Source organism: Stegostoma tigrinum, chromosome 14 (assembly GCF_030684315.1).
Source record: "Stegostoma tigrinum isolate sSteTig4 chromosome 14, sSteTig4.hap1, whole genome shotgun sequence".
In the NCBI taxonomy this organism is placed as follows: domain Eukaryota; kingdom Metazoa; phylum Chordata; class Chondrichthyes; order Orectolobiformes; family Stegostomatidae; genus Stegostoma; species Stegostoma tigrinum.
Genome location: NC_081367.1, coordinates 2,572,157 through 2,588,704, shown reverse-complemented (window position 1 = coordinate 2,588,704; position 16,548 = coordinate 2,572,157). Strand labels below are relative to the sequence as shown.

General features: G+C 42.4%; 1 protein-coding gene across 2 annotated transcripts in view; it reads right to left on the bottom strand.

Annotated features, from left to right (window-relative positions):
* The window catches only part of LOC125457628 (ephrin type-B receptor 1), a 442,864-nt gene that overhangs the window by 257,578 nt on the left and 168,738 nt on the right, over positions 1–16,548 (bottom strand). For both annotated transcript variants that reach the window (XM_048542134.2, XM_059650941.1), the window contains exon 3: positions 13,582–14,263. In XM_048542134.2, coding sequence (XP_048398091.1) covers positions 13,582–14,263 — 682 coding nt within the window. The remainder of the gene's footprint in view (positions 1–13,581; positions 14,264–16,548) is intronic.

Genomic DNA, 16,548 nt, shown 5'->3' with positions numbered 1-16,548 from the left:
TGGCAAAGCAGGCTTGGGGAACCAAGTGGCTTATTTTTGCACCTAATTCTAACATCTGTAAGTCTTTCTTCCAGTGCACTACATACTCCCAACACCTGAGCACCCAAGATCTCAGTTTCTGGACTGCATCATTCATTCAGTGTGGAGTTCTGCCCTGGATATATAACTACTACTTTTACGATAAACAAAAACACTGAGAAGATGAAACACATTGTTCTGAATTGATACTGGGGATCCTCATCCAGTTTAGTCATGTACAAAGGATAAAGGTACTGTCAGGAGTGATTAACCTAGGAACATCTTCAATGCGAAAAGGCAGTGCTGCTGTACCATTTACACTCTTTCTATTCAATCCTCTCCACCGAGCCCCTCACACTTGCCAGTTCCTATTACTTTAACAGGTGGACATTTTAACGTGTTTACAGTCCCGTAATAAACACATTTGACTTGCCACTGGTTTGTACTAATGGAAGGCAGCTTAACAATGCAAGAATAGTCACACTGGTACTGAACTGCAACCACACAGTGTTCAGCAGCAGCAAGTGAGTTAGTGGCACTCTGAGTCCATAATTCCTGTTGAGTGCTATATTTATTCTGGAGCAGTGATTTCTGTTGTCTTTTCACTTGCTCTGTGAATAGTGTTAACCTATTTATTGAACCCGGGCCAGGCGACAAGGCTGAACTAAGAGTTACAGTCCTGCCCCTCCACTCATTCACTGTGGTCGAAAATTAACTGAATCCCCGAACAATTATTCCTTAAAAGTCCAAGCACAACCGAAACGACTTCAGCCACTAATCGAGGTTAGTGCTTTGGTGCTGAACAGCGTGAGTGTTGCATTCAGATTGGAATGTGAAATAATGTCTTGCTGTTGGGTGGAGAGCAAAACAAAGTATTTTACCAAGGTTGTAACCAACCCTTCAATTAAACCCGCACCAAAGCAAATCAGCCAGTCATCCCTCACATTTACTGTTACAGGGATATTGCTGTGTAACTTGTCTGTTGTGTTTGACTGCAGCAACAAATATTGTCCTACCTGAGATAATTCTTTGGGTCCAGTTCCTGACCCATCCAATAAAAATACAAGTGCTTTCTTTCAGTTTTGGAACTGAGACTGTCAGGGCATGAAATTCATCTGCCCTGCTTATCGTACATAGGGTTCAGGGAAGTCAATTCTCAGATTCCCGACCCAAGCAGCAGTGCTGCAAGAGGGTTTAATGACCTCAAATGGGTGGTCATGATCATGAATGCATCTTCACATAGCATCTCCTTCAATAATAATTCCAACAGCACCACATCTGACACGAATGAGTAAGCTGGAGGTAATGTGACCACAATCTTCCCAATTCCCATTCAATCATCCAACCCTCACACATCAACCATTGTTCTCATCTTCATTCATCCAAGAATGGCCACCTTCTCTCCTCAAGAAAGCTACGTGGATGGGGCATAGAACCTGACCCACTCTATGTAGACATTTTTTAGCATTTATTCACAGAGATGCAGATTACAAGCTTAGGCCTCCTAAATGAAGCACAGTTCCATTCTGTTTCCATTTATATTCTCCGGAATTTTGAAGAATGTGAGGTGATTTCATTGAAACATTTTAAATTATTACAGAGCTTGACAGGATAGATGTTGGCAGGTTGTTTCTCCCCAGGTGTAAAATCTAGAAGACATGCACACAGTTTCAGAACAGGGAGAGATTGTTTAGGTATGAGAAATTTAATCACTCTAGGTATTGTAAATCTTTTGGAATTCTTGACTCCAGAAGGTTGTGGATGTTTTGTTGTTAAATGTAAATAAATCTGAGACAGGAAATCAAGTGATATGGGGAACAGGCAGGAAAGTGGACCCAAAACCAAAAATGACCAACAAACACTTTGAATGTCAGAGCAGGCTGAATAAGACATATGATCACTCCTGCTTCTGTTTCTTATATCTTTATAAGGTGCACAGGTGAATTCCCAGTGATAAACTCAAATCATAGCTGGTTGTCCACTCTTATTCCAAGTAAAAATAAACAAGTTATCTGCACAGTCAACATTTCAAACCAAATTAAATCAAACTCGCCCATATCCTTTACAAATCATTGCATTGCAAGATAACATTTGTTGCAGTATCTATAGAAAATTTCTGAATACATGCATTTTCTTCATAAAACAATCTGATAGTTGATTTTCATCCACCCACTTCATTTTAGAGATATCTGTTCTTTCCAGCATTGTTTCAAGCCTACAAGATCAATCCATAACCTTCTTCACCCACACTTTTCATAGAGTATACATCATCCCGTAACAAATGATGATGTACATAAAATTCAACTTGAATTTTACCTTCAGTGAGCCCTTTGCCAAATCAAATCCTATATTTACTGACTGCATAAATTCTAGCATTTTCCTTTCCATTCTGTTAGCTTCCCCAGTGAAAGGATATATTCCAGTTTCGTCCATCTGAACTATTTTGAAAATTCCACTTGAGTACTCATCAGGAAGAATAACATGTGAGGACACTATTGAAAATAATTAGCTTTGTTTTCTCTGGGCCATCCAAAGAATGGGAATTTAAATATGCGTTTACCCAGATTTACTTATTTTCTTCATCTGTAAAACATTCTTGACATTAGAGTGCTTCATCCTGATACTCACCTCCACTACATCAAAACTAGTCCAAGTTCAACTGACTAATCAGGTCCCGTCTCTTCTTTAGACAGAACATCATTTTTCTCGGATGACCTAATATGGTTCATCAGTGTGGGTGTAACAGTGTCTTGATTAGGATCGTTGATTCTAAATTATATCAGACGTGTTTCGCTTAACATTTAAACTAGTATGTTTAACAATCTCACAAGCCTCAGCCAAAATTTGTTACGATAATGATAATATTGGACAAGTTAGATCCCTGAGTGATACCAGGCTTGACAGAATGAAAAGTTTATTTTTATTCACCATGATGAACATAGTTAGAAGAGTCCGTCACACCACTTCTGATGAAAGAACATAAACGTTTGTAAACTGAAAAAAAATCAAAAGCTATATTATATTTTTCTTCAATAATGCCTCTCCCATAGATTTTTAAACAAACTGTTAAATTAGCTCGATGATCACTTAAAGATCCTTAAAGTCATGTCTTTAACAGCCGCCTAGGATGCCTTACTCTCTGAAACTTCCATAGGTTTCTGCTTCTGGAGATTCTTCCAAGCTTTCTAGGACTTGTTCCCTGGCCTAACTGGTTGGAAATAGCTGTTAAAGCTTTGTACTCTCTAAATGGCCTGTTTCTGAGCATCTTCCTCTGGGTTGTAACTAGGATCACATGATTTCCAAAAAATGCTGTTGAAAAAGAACTTTCTGACCTTGTCTAATCATAAAAAGTCAGACTTTCACAAAACTGAAAACTGAAATCCATTTTTCTTCCAAATGTGAACCCAAATAACAATATCTTCCGAATCTTCATCACACTTTAAATTCTATTCTAAGCTTTTTTTTTAAATCACATTTTGCAGCACCAGCTCCTGAAAAATCATCATTTTGTATCAGGAAGATGCCTAGAGGTTTGCCTTCTTAATACCAATAAAACATTGTAGGGTCAGAATTTAGCTGAACACAATCTGTTTTCAGCACTTTGAAAAATGATACTTGTTCGAAGCATCTTCCTGGACAAAGACACAGTTTCCATCATTTCCTCTAAGCATCTGTTGCTTCTTTGGGCGGCTTCAGAGAATTATCAATCTGCAGAGAGGTTGATTAATGTGCATTCTCCAGGAAGATGCAACTAAAAGAACCAAAGAGATTTGTAAAATTATTCTTCCAGTTATGGGGGAATCCACTCTAACATGTGTATCACCCAGTCACTCTTCAAAAGCTTGAGCAACTAGCATTGCTTTTGCCTTATATGACAAACGCATTCTTAGTACAAATTCACCAATGTGACAACGTTAGTCTTTGCTGATCAGGTACCTCAGAATAAGCTCTAAACTCTCTTCAACTAGTTTGTTCCCACACTGTGCAGTCTGTGGAACTTTCTCTCCACACAAATTCCGAACATTCAATCAGTGTTTGAATTTGGAATCACTTTTCTTGCAAGTGCCACAGTCGCTGTGCCCCCCTGAAATATATGTCATCCCAGAACCAACTCTGGGCAATTGTTCTGTGAATTTTATTGCTTGGCCATGTGTGGCAAAAATACTCAGATTATCATCATCGAGACCATGATTTATTGTATTCCCAGTATCAATACTGACTGATTTTTCTTGCCTTAAATGGCAAAAGCAAGCCTATTAAAAAGTGACACAGATGCTAGAATGAGCTGTACTCCCCAGCTCAAGAGCTGCATCAGAAAACGCTTTTGAGATACATCCCATTTCCTTCTATCTCAGAGTGCAATTTTCTTTTAGTAATCAATTCACATTAAATATGACGATGAACTGGATGTGAGTTTGCTCGCTGAGCTGGAAGGTTAGTTTTCAGACGTTTTGTCACCATTCTAGGTAACATCATCAGTGAGCCTCCGACGAAGCGCTGGTGTTATGTCCCGCTTTCTATCTAACCAGATAAATAGAAAGCGGGACATAAAACCAGCGCTTCGTCGGAGGCTCACTGATGATGTTACCTAGAATGGTGACGAAACGTCTGAAAACTAACCTTCCAGCTCAGCGAGCAAACTCACATCCAGAACCTCAACCTGAGCTACAAATCTTCTCAAAATTCGCTATGACGATGAACAGTAACAATCCAATGACCATGTTTGATAAGCTTCACAATCTATTACCTTACAAAGACCTTTCTTTCCCGATGAGCCCCAAAAAATTCTGAAATAAGTCTCTTCTCAGATAATGTACCTCAGTGGTCATTAGAGTTTCTCCTGACATGAGACTTGATGAACTCTCACCTTCCTGTATAAAGTATTTTCAAATGTGCTGAAAAATTAAGCAACTGTAGTAACATTTAGAGAAGAAACACTGTTGCATAGCACAGAAAATGCTGTGGGATTTCACCCACTGACTACTTGTTCATTTCAGAGTGGTTGTCAATTTGAAATCTGGTTGATCCAATAAGATTTCATGTAGCATTTTATTGATCATGATGTCGATCACTTTGAAAAGTCCAATGTTGATTGCACCTTTAGTTGCTGAATTCATAACTGCAAGTTTCTGACTTTTGCGCATCATTGAATTAACTGCCACCAAACTCCTTTCTGTTATCAGTCAGAAATATCATTGCTGTCCCTACCTAGCTCTACATGAAGGCTCTTTTATCCTTACTAAGTATTATCATTGAAATACCACCCCTAGGTTGCCAGGTTTGCAAAATGTAGAACAAAAATAATTCTGTTGTCAGATCCATTGCAACTATATCATTGAGGTCCACTGGAAAGCTTACTATGGGCTGTGATAGTGTACCAGGAACTTATTTTCATAGATTTCACACTCTTTGCTAATCTCTTCTTAGACTTGCCAATTTTTCAAGAAATATATCTGCATCTATAGCAGGATTTTAACTTTTCGATAATCCAAATTAGCACATTTCCTGTGTGACTTAGATGAAACTTGCTTGTATCACTGTCAGAATCCTACCAACTCATGCAATAGTACATCTCCAACAATCTGATTAAAAACAGGGATATCTTTGTAAACTGCACTCTTACTGACTTTCCAAACATTACTGCACTATTGCGTTCCAAATCAAGTTTCCAGTCACTCATCAGCCAAGATATTTCATTAAGGACTTTATCAATACTCATACGATTGTTCACTCCAGCTATTATATATCGATGCAAAATTCTCTTCAGTGACTTCAACGTGTTATCATTACCACTAAGTTAACTCAAATAATATTTTTGTGATCACGTTGCATTCATCCTAAATCACTTACTAACTCAAGAAACATATTAAATAATTGATTTCATAGACTATCGAAGCATCACTGCTGTCTAACATGGCACAATTAAAGGAGTCTGTGATAAACACATTGATCACAGAATACTACCCTTTGTGACCAATATAATTTGTTTTGATTCATCATTATCTTCATCCTCATTCTCAGAAATGCTTTGTTATGTCATTTCATGAAGAGAAAAACAGTCAGAGATAAACTGTGTAAAGGTGAGAGGAGTGGAAATTGGAAGCAGTTTGTGAAACTTTAAAATTCAGGATAATATAGACATCAATGTATTGGGATAGGAGGTGACAGAGGAGGCCTGAGTAGGTCAGAAACAAGGAATGTTTCATACACTGCACTTAAGAACATAGAACATTACAGCACAGTACAGGCCCTTTGGCCCTCAATGCTGTGCCAACCTGTCATACCGATCTCAAGCCCATCTAACCTACACTATTCCATGTACGTCCATATGCTTGTCCAATGACGACTTAAATGTACCTAAAGTTGGCAAATCTATTACTGTTGCAGGCAAAGCGTTCCATTCCCTGACTGCTCTCTGAGTAAAGAAACTACCTCTGACATCTGTCCTATATCTTTCACCCCTCAATTTAAAGCTATGCCCCCTCGTGCTCGCCGTCACCATCCTAGGAAAAAGGCTCTCCCTATCCACCCTGTCTAAACCTCTGATTATTTTATATGTTTCAATTAAGTCACCTCTCAACCTTCTTCTCTCTAACGAAAACAGCCTCAAGTCCCTCAGCCTTTCCTCATAAGACCTTCCCTCCATACCAGGCATCTTAGTAAATCTCCTCTGCACCCTTTCCAAAGCTTCCACATCCTTCTTATAATGCGGTGACCAGAACTGTAAGCAATACTCCAAGTGCAGCCGCACCAGAGTTTTGTACAGCTTCACCATAACCTCTTGGTTCCAGAACTCAATCCCTCTATTAATAAAAGCTAAAACACTGTATGCCTTCTTAACAGCCATGTCAACCCATGTCAACTTTCAAGGATCTGTGTACATGGACACCGAGATCTCTCTGCTCATCTACACTACTAAGAATCTTACCATTAGCCCAGTGCTTTGCCTTCTGGTTATTCCTACCAAAGTGCATCACCTCACACTTGTCTACATTAAACTCCATTTGCCACCTCTCAGCCCAGCTCTGCAGCTTATCTATGTCTCTCTGCAACCTACAGCATCCTTCGTGACTATCCACAACACCACCGACCTTAGTGTCGTCTGAAAATTTACTAACCCATCCTTCTACGCCCTCATCCAGGTCATTTATAAAAATGACAAACAGCAGTGGACCTAACACCGACCCTTGCGGTACACCACTAGTAACTGGTCTCTAGGATGAACATTTCCCATCAACTACCGCCCTCTGTCTTCTTTCAGCAAGCCAATTTCCGATCCAAACTGCTATATCTCCCACAATTCCATTACTCCGCATTTTGTACAATAGCCTACTGCGGGGAGCCTTAATGAATACCTTGCTGAAATCCATATACACCACATCAACCGGTTTACTCTCATCTACCTGTTTGGTCACCTTCTCAAAGAACTGAATAAGGTTTGTGAGGCACGACCTTCCCTTCACAAAACCGTGCTGACTATCCCTAATCAATTTATTCTTTTCTAAATGATTATAAATCCTATCCTTTATAACCTTTTCCAACACTTTACCAACAACTGAAGTAAGGCTCACTGGTCTATAATTACCGAGGTTGTCTCTACTCCCCTTCTTGAACAGGGGAACCACATTTGCTGTCCTCCAGTCATCTGGCACTATTCCTGTAGACAATGACAAGTTAAAGATCAACGCCAAAGGCTCGGCAACCTCCTCCCTGGCTTCCTAGAGGATCCGAGGATAAATCCCATCCGGCCCAGAGGACTTATCTATCTTCACCCTCTGTAGGATTTCTAATACCTCTTCCTTGTGAACCTCAATCCCACATAGTCTAGTAACCTGTATCTCAGTATTCTCCTCAACAACATTGTCGTTTTCTAGAGTGAATACTGTTGAAAAATATTCATTTAGCGCCTCCCCCATCTCATCTGACTCCACACACAACTTACCACTACTATCCTTGATTGGGCCTAATCTTACTTTCGTCATTCTTTTATTCCTTAAATACACATAGATAGCCTTAGGGTTTACCCTGATCCTATCTGCCAACAACTTCTCATGTCTCCTCCTGGCTCTTCTGAGCTCTCTCTTTAGGTCTTTCCTGGCTACCTCGTAGCCCTCAAGTGCCCTAACTGAGCCTTCACATCTCATCCTAACAAGCCTTCTTCTTCTTCTTGACCAGAGATTCCACGTCCTTCGTAAACCACGGCTCCCGCACTCGACAGCTTCCTCCCTGTCTGACAGGTACATACTTATCTAGGACACACAGGAGCTTTTCCTTGAATAAGCTCCACATTTCTACTGTGCCCAGTTCCTTCCCCATCCTATGCTCCCTAAATCTTGCCTAATCTCATCGTAATTGCCTTTCCCCCAGCTATAGCTCTTTCCCAGTGGTATACACCTATCCCTTTCCATCACTAAAGTAAACATAACAGAATTGTGATCACTATCACCAAAGTGTTCACCTACTTCCAAATCTAACACCTGGCCAGGCTCATTACCCAGTACCAAATCTAATGTGGCTTCGCCCCTTGTTGGCCTATCTACATACTGTGTCAGGAAGCCCTCCTGCACACACTGGACAAAAACTGACCCATCTATAGTACTCGAACTATAGCGTTCCCAGTCAATATTTGGAAAGTTGAAGTCTCCCATGACAACTACCCTGTCTCTCTCAATCCTATCGAGAATCATCTTTGCTATCCTTTCCTCTACATCTCTGGAACTATTCGGAGGCCTATAGAAAACTCCCAACACAGTGACCTCTCCTTTCCTGTTTCTAACCTCAGCCCATACTACCTCAGTTGACGAGTCCCCAAACATCCTTTCTGCAACTGTAATACTGTCCTTGACCAACAATGCCACACCTCCGCCCCTTTTACTATCTTCTGTGTTCTTACTGAAACATCGTAATCCCGGAACCTGCAACAACCATTCCTGTCCCTGCTCTATCCATGTCTCCGAAATGGCCACAACATCGAAGTCCCAGGTACTAACCCATGCTGCAAGTTCACCCACCTTATTCCGGACGCTCCTGGCATTGAAGTAGACACACTTCAAACCAACTTCTTGCTTGCCGGTGCCATCTTGCTTCCCTGAAACTTTATTTCAGACCTCCCTACTCTCAACCTTTTCTATAGTCGAACTACAATTATGGTGCCCACCCCCCTGCTGAATTAGTTTAAATCCACCCAAATAGCCTTAGCAAATTTTCCCCCCAAGATATCGGTACTCCTCTGGTTCAGGTGAAGACCATCTTGCTTGTAGAGGTCCCACCTACCCCAGAAAGAGCCCCAATTATCCATAGGGAGAAGACATGCAGGCTCATACAATGTAACACCTTGATATGAGACAATGTTAAGGAAGATGTTGTACAATATAAGAACAACTTCCACCAGGCAGAAATGGTTAGCAGTCTATGGGGACTGGCTGGTCCTGCAATCAAGGAAGATGTGGAGAGTCCTCAGGCCATCATAATGGGCGATGGAAGTTCAGAGACTTTGGATATTCATAATGAGAAGCTTAGGAGCAGGAAACCTCAAAATTAATGCAGGGCATTGAAAGTGTCAAGAACATGGATTGGAGGAATCTGGGCAAGAGAAGACAGAATAGAGTTAAGTGAGATCAGAGCAGGCTGAAAGGCAGGATCTATGGGATCTTGGGAAGGAGTTAGAGACAAGCTATTCGGGATCAAGGACCATGGGACAACCTGAAATGGTTATCTGTACTTCTCCTTCCATGGATGTTGACTGAACTGCTGGGTATTTGCAACATTTCCTGTTTGAATTGCAGGCATTCAGGATCCACAACATGTTGCTTTTGTGGTCATTCTAAGAACACACTAAATGTGCCACATAATGTTTCGTGTGACATGGTGTCAGACTATTCACTTTGCATCCAGGAAAAGTGCATCAGAATATTTTATTAATTATGGAGATACAAGAAACTGTGGCAGACAAGGAAGCTTATGTATTCAAGTACGCATTTTTTGACACTCATAATGGGGATATGAGCATTGCTCATTGGGCTTGCACTGAATTTGGAATTTTAATTGCCCTTGAGAAGGTGATGGTGAGCTGCCTTCTTCAACTGCAGTAGTCCATATGATGTCCAAACACGCTGAATGCTGTTAGGGAAGGAATTCCAGGATATTGCCCCAGTGACAGTGAAGGAACAGTGATATATTTCCAAAAAAGAACGGTGGTGGCTTGGAGGGGAACTCGCAGGAGGTGGTGTTCCTATGTATTTGCTGCCTTTGTTCTTCTAGATGTTAAGAGTTCACAGAGCTTGCAAGGGGCTGTTGGAGTTTGGGTACACAGTGAGAACAAAGAAAAGACCTAACACAATGTTGACCTATACCTCAAGAAGATTGGAATCCCAAAGTAAGACAGTGATGCTTCTGCCAAACAAAAGCTTGGCAAGAACCCATCTCAATTACTGTGCTCACAGGAAGTATTTACAGAACCTGCTCAAAGTTCAGATGGATTTGCCAGAATATTAACAGGGCTTAAGCCTTGAGGACAGTTTTTATAAACTTAACTTACACTCCTTTGAGTTTCCAAGGTTGAGCGGTAAAGTGTCTGGAATGATAAAAAGGACGTGATAGTTAGAAACAGAAATACAACTCCCATTGGTGATGATATCCAGAATGAGATATAAGAATGAGATTTTTAAAAGAAGTCAGCTGTGAGATTCAGGATTGGTTGTCAGGAATAATCACTTTCATCATACAAGTTAGTGAAATTATGGAATTTCTTTTCCTCAACGGTTGATGGGCATTTGGGGGAAGGGAGCAATTTCATCTTTCATAGGCTGTGATTAACAGATTTCAATTGGCAAGTGGTTTCAACGATATTGAAGGATCAGAGATGGGGGCAGGGATGATGGTGGGACAGTGGCTTAGCGGTTAGCACTGTCTCCTCACAATGCCAGGGATCCAGATTTGATTCCAGTTTTGGGTGACTGTCTGTATGGCATTTACACATTCTTCCTGTGTCTGCGTGTGTTTCCTCTGGGTGATCCGGTTTCCTCTCAAAGTCCAAAGATGTGCAGGCTAGGATGGGCTGGTCATGCTAAATTGCCCATTGTGTCCAGAAATGTGCAGGCTAGGTGGATTACAGATGAGATATGCAGGGTTATGGGAATCAGATGGAGGGCTAGGTCTGAGTGAGATGTTTTCCCAAGGGTTGGTGCAGAATCAATGGACCAAACGGTCTCTTTTTGCACCATAGGGATTTTAAGATAATGAACTTTGGGGTCAGCAATGTGCGGACAATGAGGCTCGAAGTACTAAATGGCCTTATCTGTCCCATGACCTTCCCCGTTTTAATCCTTACCATTCGTTCAAATTCTTTCATCTTTGTGCACTCACCCCATGCACCCAACCCCAGTGAAAAATGCAGTTCAGGAGCACTTTGAAATTGGGATGCTCAGGTATGTTAATTGAAGCTGGTGGCTTGTTATGTACCTAAAGCGTAAAACTGCACTCTCAAATCAACAAGCTCCACACGCAAATGACTTTGCAGAGACTGATTCATTTGCCGTGCTTAAAGACCACAATGTGGCGTGAAAGTGTCTCTCTGCATGCCAGAAACAGACTCAATTTGCATTGGGAGAGAAAAGGTTAGGAGTGGGTCGGGGTAGGGGGGAGGTGGTGGGATGTGAAAAGGACTTCATTTGGGTTGAGCATGCTCGATAAAAAACCATGTCAAAATGGCTCACAAAGTGCTCTAAAAGCACGTCTGTCAGCCGGAGGGCATAATTACACTGTGTGATAACTGTCAAGTCAACTGAAAGGTACAAAGAGTTTCTGTCTGGCAAGTATATGCATAAAAAAAGCAATACTTGCATAACTGTGTGCAACCTGACAAATGTGCGAAGGGCAGAACAGCATAATAACAGATTCATCACTTTGCCTGACTCTGTGTACAAGCTTGACTTTAGCCTAATTTAGTGCTTAAACCTAACCAACACACACAGGCAGTAATATTTTCATCCAGTTTAGCCACGTCATTTACTCTTGTCCTTTCACTGGAACTGTACCTTCCTTGTTAGTTGAATGAGGTCCCATTATGATTAGTGCAGCTTCAAATTCTTTAAGTAAGATAACAGACTGTCCAACCAACTAGGTTATGCGTCACCTCCGGAAAACAGCTAACAAGAAAGGCATCCCTGGATTGGTTTGACCAGCCAGCTGAAGAGCCTGTTGACACTTTGGGCAGGGTATGGTGGGTCTTTGCAGAGAGCTGTTTTTGCCAATTCAAGACTGGCAGCTCTTTTGTTCAACAGTACCACTGGGAGAGGTAGTGACCCCTCCTACACTGACCAGAGGACCCCCCCCCCCAGAGCGACCCAGGCAAAGATTAGTAATGCTGGCAGGAATTTCTCCGACATCCGGATGAGTATATGAATAAGAGGGATCCGGGCCAAATACTGGCAAATGGGACCAGATTAATTTAGGATATCTGGTTGGCAGGGTCTGTTCCATGTTGTACAACTCCATGACTTTATGACTGAATGTCATGGGAGCAGGGGTTAGCAGCAAGGTCAGGGGTGTCCGTCTTCACCAGTGCCTTCCCAATGCCCTGTCCCTCAATCAGTCATCGGGTACCCTTGAGTGAGGGGTCCTCTCAGGAGAACACAAGGAGTCTTGCAAGTTGTGTTCCTTGCATGATGACATATGTGCCCACCCTTGGGTGAACCACAGCAGTGGTGGAAAGAGACACTTTGTTTGGGCATTATTTAATGACTTAATTGGTAGCAGCCTTCCCACGACAAATATAACCAGGGTGGAGATGGCCTGCTGTTGGGGCCTTGGTTGCCACTTATTTAAACAATCCCCCCATTTATAGAAGAAAGCATAACATCAATCCAAAGTTGGACACAATAATCTTCTGCTATGGTGGAAACTGATGAGTCAAGTTAGCTTACTATTTCAATCCAATAATTTAGCTGGTCCCAGACCATGAGTATCAACTTTGCAATTTACCTGGTTGGACCTGAACTCAGGGCAAGGGTCATCCAGGATTACAGCTGCTATATTGCAGTGTCTAACTTGCTGAGTACTACATTTATGATTTGCGCATGGTCCCAACAGGGTTTCTGTCTCTGTGGAACATGCTGTGGATAGCCATATAGCAGTACTGGAAGCCCCACAGCTGTGTCCTACGGTGACACCACGCTGAAGTAACGGTGTAGGGGGAGTCACAAGGTACAATAACAATGAATGAAACATACGCAGGTTTTGTACAATGACGTATGGAGCACGTGTGCGTAATCTGTATGCTCAATACTCCACTTGCTCCTCACATTCTTGCCCTTCATCGAATCACATCTTCACTGCACAGGATTCAATAATCCTTCTCTCAAAGATACTGAGCACTGCTGCTCTAAAACGCACTTCAAGTTCAATTGGCTTGATCATCCAATATCAATATTCGCACAAATAAACCTCCCTTTTCCCGTCAGGTCCAGTAACACATGCACTGAGTGACAAAATGCTGAAAGGGCACACAGAGAGCCTCGCCCTTGCCCTCCCACCACCACCCTGGTGTACGTGGGCAGATCTTACCTCTACATGCCATTGCCTTTTCTGGCTCATAGCCTGCCTTGCAGGTGCAGCTCCCAATTGGCACCATCCATTCTCCATCGCCGTTGCAGTACAGCTTGATGGGCACGTCGACCTCCTCAGCATTCTGCACACAGGTGCCCTTGGCAATGACCAGTGAGGTGCTCTCTGTGCCTGTCATGGTCTCAGCGAAGGTGGCATAATTCTGGATGACGCTCGGGCATTTCTTGAAGAAGACCCGGACGGAGAGAAGAGACATGCAGGCGCCATAGTCCTGAAAGGCCAGGTAGAAGCCATTCTTGCTCAGCGGGCCAAAGCTGCGGATTTCGGTGTTGACCTTCATCAGCCTGCCGCCAAAGTCCACTTGGGAGAAGCTCTCATCCGCAGCAATGGTGTCCACTTTGAGGTACGGCATTTCGGTCCACAGTGCCGCGCCTTGCACAGTCAGGCCTGAGTCAGTCTCGTAATAGTACAGGTTGAAGGTTTCTTTACAGGATCCTGGGACATTGGGTATGCTGCTGCAGTCTCGCACAGTGAACCTCATCTCCACGTAGATGCGATGGGCACCTCTGCGGTTTATGAAAGTGGTCCACAGCCAGTTGTTTTGGTTGGACTCAAAGACATTGCAAACCTGGTAGGTGCGGATAGTATTGAGGTTTTCATCATAACCACTCACCTCTTCCCACTGCAAAAGGAAACAAAACAAGACAGGTCGTCACGTCAAAGTCAACAGAATCAAGTTTGGAGCTTCCATTTATAGAATCATCGAGTCATAGAGTTATTCAGCATGGAAACAGACCCTTTGGCTCAGTTCGTCTGTGCCAACCAGATATCTTCATCAGTACTTGTCCCTTTTGCCAGAACTTGGCCCATATCTCTTTAAGCCTTTCCTAGTTCACACACACACAGTGTGAAACACTCTACATTGAAAGATCCTCAAACAAGATCTTCCATCTAACCCTCAACCACCAGGGATTCTCAACTATGGGAACAGTCTCAAATTAAGATATACCAAAATCAGGACAGCTTTTATTGTGGGATATTTGTGATGAGATCTTCTCTGAGAAGGTGGCTTGTGCTATCCTACTGGTTTTTAAAACCTTGCCCTGATTTCTGGCAGAAACAACCAAATCGCTAACAAACTTGGAATGCCACCCTGTCCTGCCAGCTCCAAAATTAACAACAACTTATCATAGCACCTTAATATGGTGACACATTCCTGAAGAGTTTCACAACGGAATTACCAGACACAAAACCACACTGAACCACAAATGGAGATGTCTGGGGGGCGGGGGCAGGGGAAGGAATAGTACTTCAGATTGAGGCACTTGAAGGCACACATACTAATTATGTTGTGATTAAAATCAGCAGCACACGCGAGGTCAGAATTGGAAGGTTACTGTTGCATATATTTTAATGACCATGTACTGAAGTCTGGGCTTGTAGGAATCCCAGTAAAATGTCCTCTGACAACAACCTCATGATATCCTCATCGTCAATAAAACCTGTCCAACAGCACAGCCCTCATATTATTACAGACTGTAGCTGTAAGTAGTTTCTGAGATAGGGAGGGGTAACAGTTGGCTTTTGTAATGGTGATAATTTTAGTGAACTGTGCTGGGGAAATTACTGATTGGACAATATGGAGTAAACCTTTCTGTTCAGAGACAAGACTGCAACTAATTGAACCCAGTTCTACTTCCCAAGTTCTTAACATCAGTTGGGTTTCTTCACACCTCAATGCCCACCCTGAGACACAGCTAAACCACATAGATGAGTTTACTAACATCCCCAGTCTTCCGAACCATTTCTACTCAGCCAAGGCCATATGAATTAGGAGCAGGAGTAGTTTATTCAGCTCTCCAACCTGCTCTGCCAATAAATAGAATAGAATATTCTTTATTTTCGCATGTACGCCAGTACAGGAAATTTTACAATGGCTGCGTTTGATAGTGCCATCTTAGGTACATAAACCTGCGTACAAATCTTGGATACAGAAGAGGGATAAAAGACATTGTAGTAGCATTACTTACAGTGTCTAAAAAAAGGTCAGAAATAAGATGGTTATAATATAGTCAAAGATTGACATTACACTCTGGTAAAAAAATTTCAAACAGCAGCAGCTCAGCATGTGGACTGACTACCCAACATCTCTCCCACTCCACTCTGCTCTGCACCAGCACTCAGCCTCACCAAGGTAAGTTGCGCTGCCCCAGGACTCACTTCTCTTCCCACTGCTCCGGGATTCATTCCCCCTCGCATTGCACCAGGGCTGCTCCCCCATGAGGTGATAGATTATGGCTAATCTGGCTGCGGCTTTCCAGCTGTTACGGTCACAGACTGAGGTCTTGGGGATTCAACATTACACAGTACTTGGATGAGAAACAATGCCATGTACTACACCCTTCCCTTTCCAAGCTACGTAGTCAAATACTCCTTGAAGCAGCAGTAAGAAGAACCTTCGATTAAACCTTCATTAAATCTCAGTGACTGTCATTCTTTCAGTCACGGCACCTGCTCCCCCGATCACAAGTCAAACTAAATTCAAAACTGAGATTCGCGAAAAACATGGGACAGATTTTCCCAAAAGTGAGAGCCTCTCTCACACAATGCCTCCTTACCTCATTTTTACACCACAAAAGTGCTCCATATTTCTAAGAGGTGATTAAAAATCAGGCTCCCTCAGAAATGTGGATCCGTTCTTTCATTCTGCTAGCTTTTTCTAGTGTAGAACTGAGAAAGGAAGATAAACCATATGCCCCTAGCTGCTGGATCCTGAAACGTAAAGATTCAGTGTCGCAGACAGCCACTCTGACAGCTGGAACAAACGGAAAGTCCATAAGGTAATTGTGAATTAAGGTGCCAGGTAAATAGGGTGACAGGGTGATGCGGGTGATAGGTATGTAGAATGCCAGCATGCAGAGGGGCCACTAGGCGATGGTGTGCTTAGGATCAGTCCTGGTGAATGGG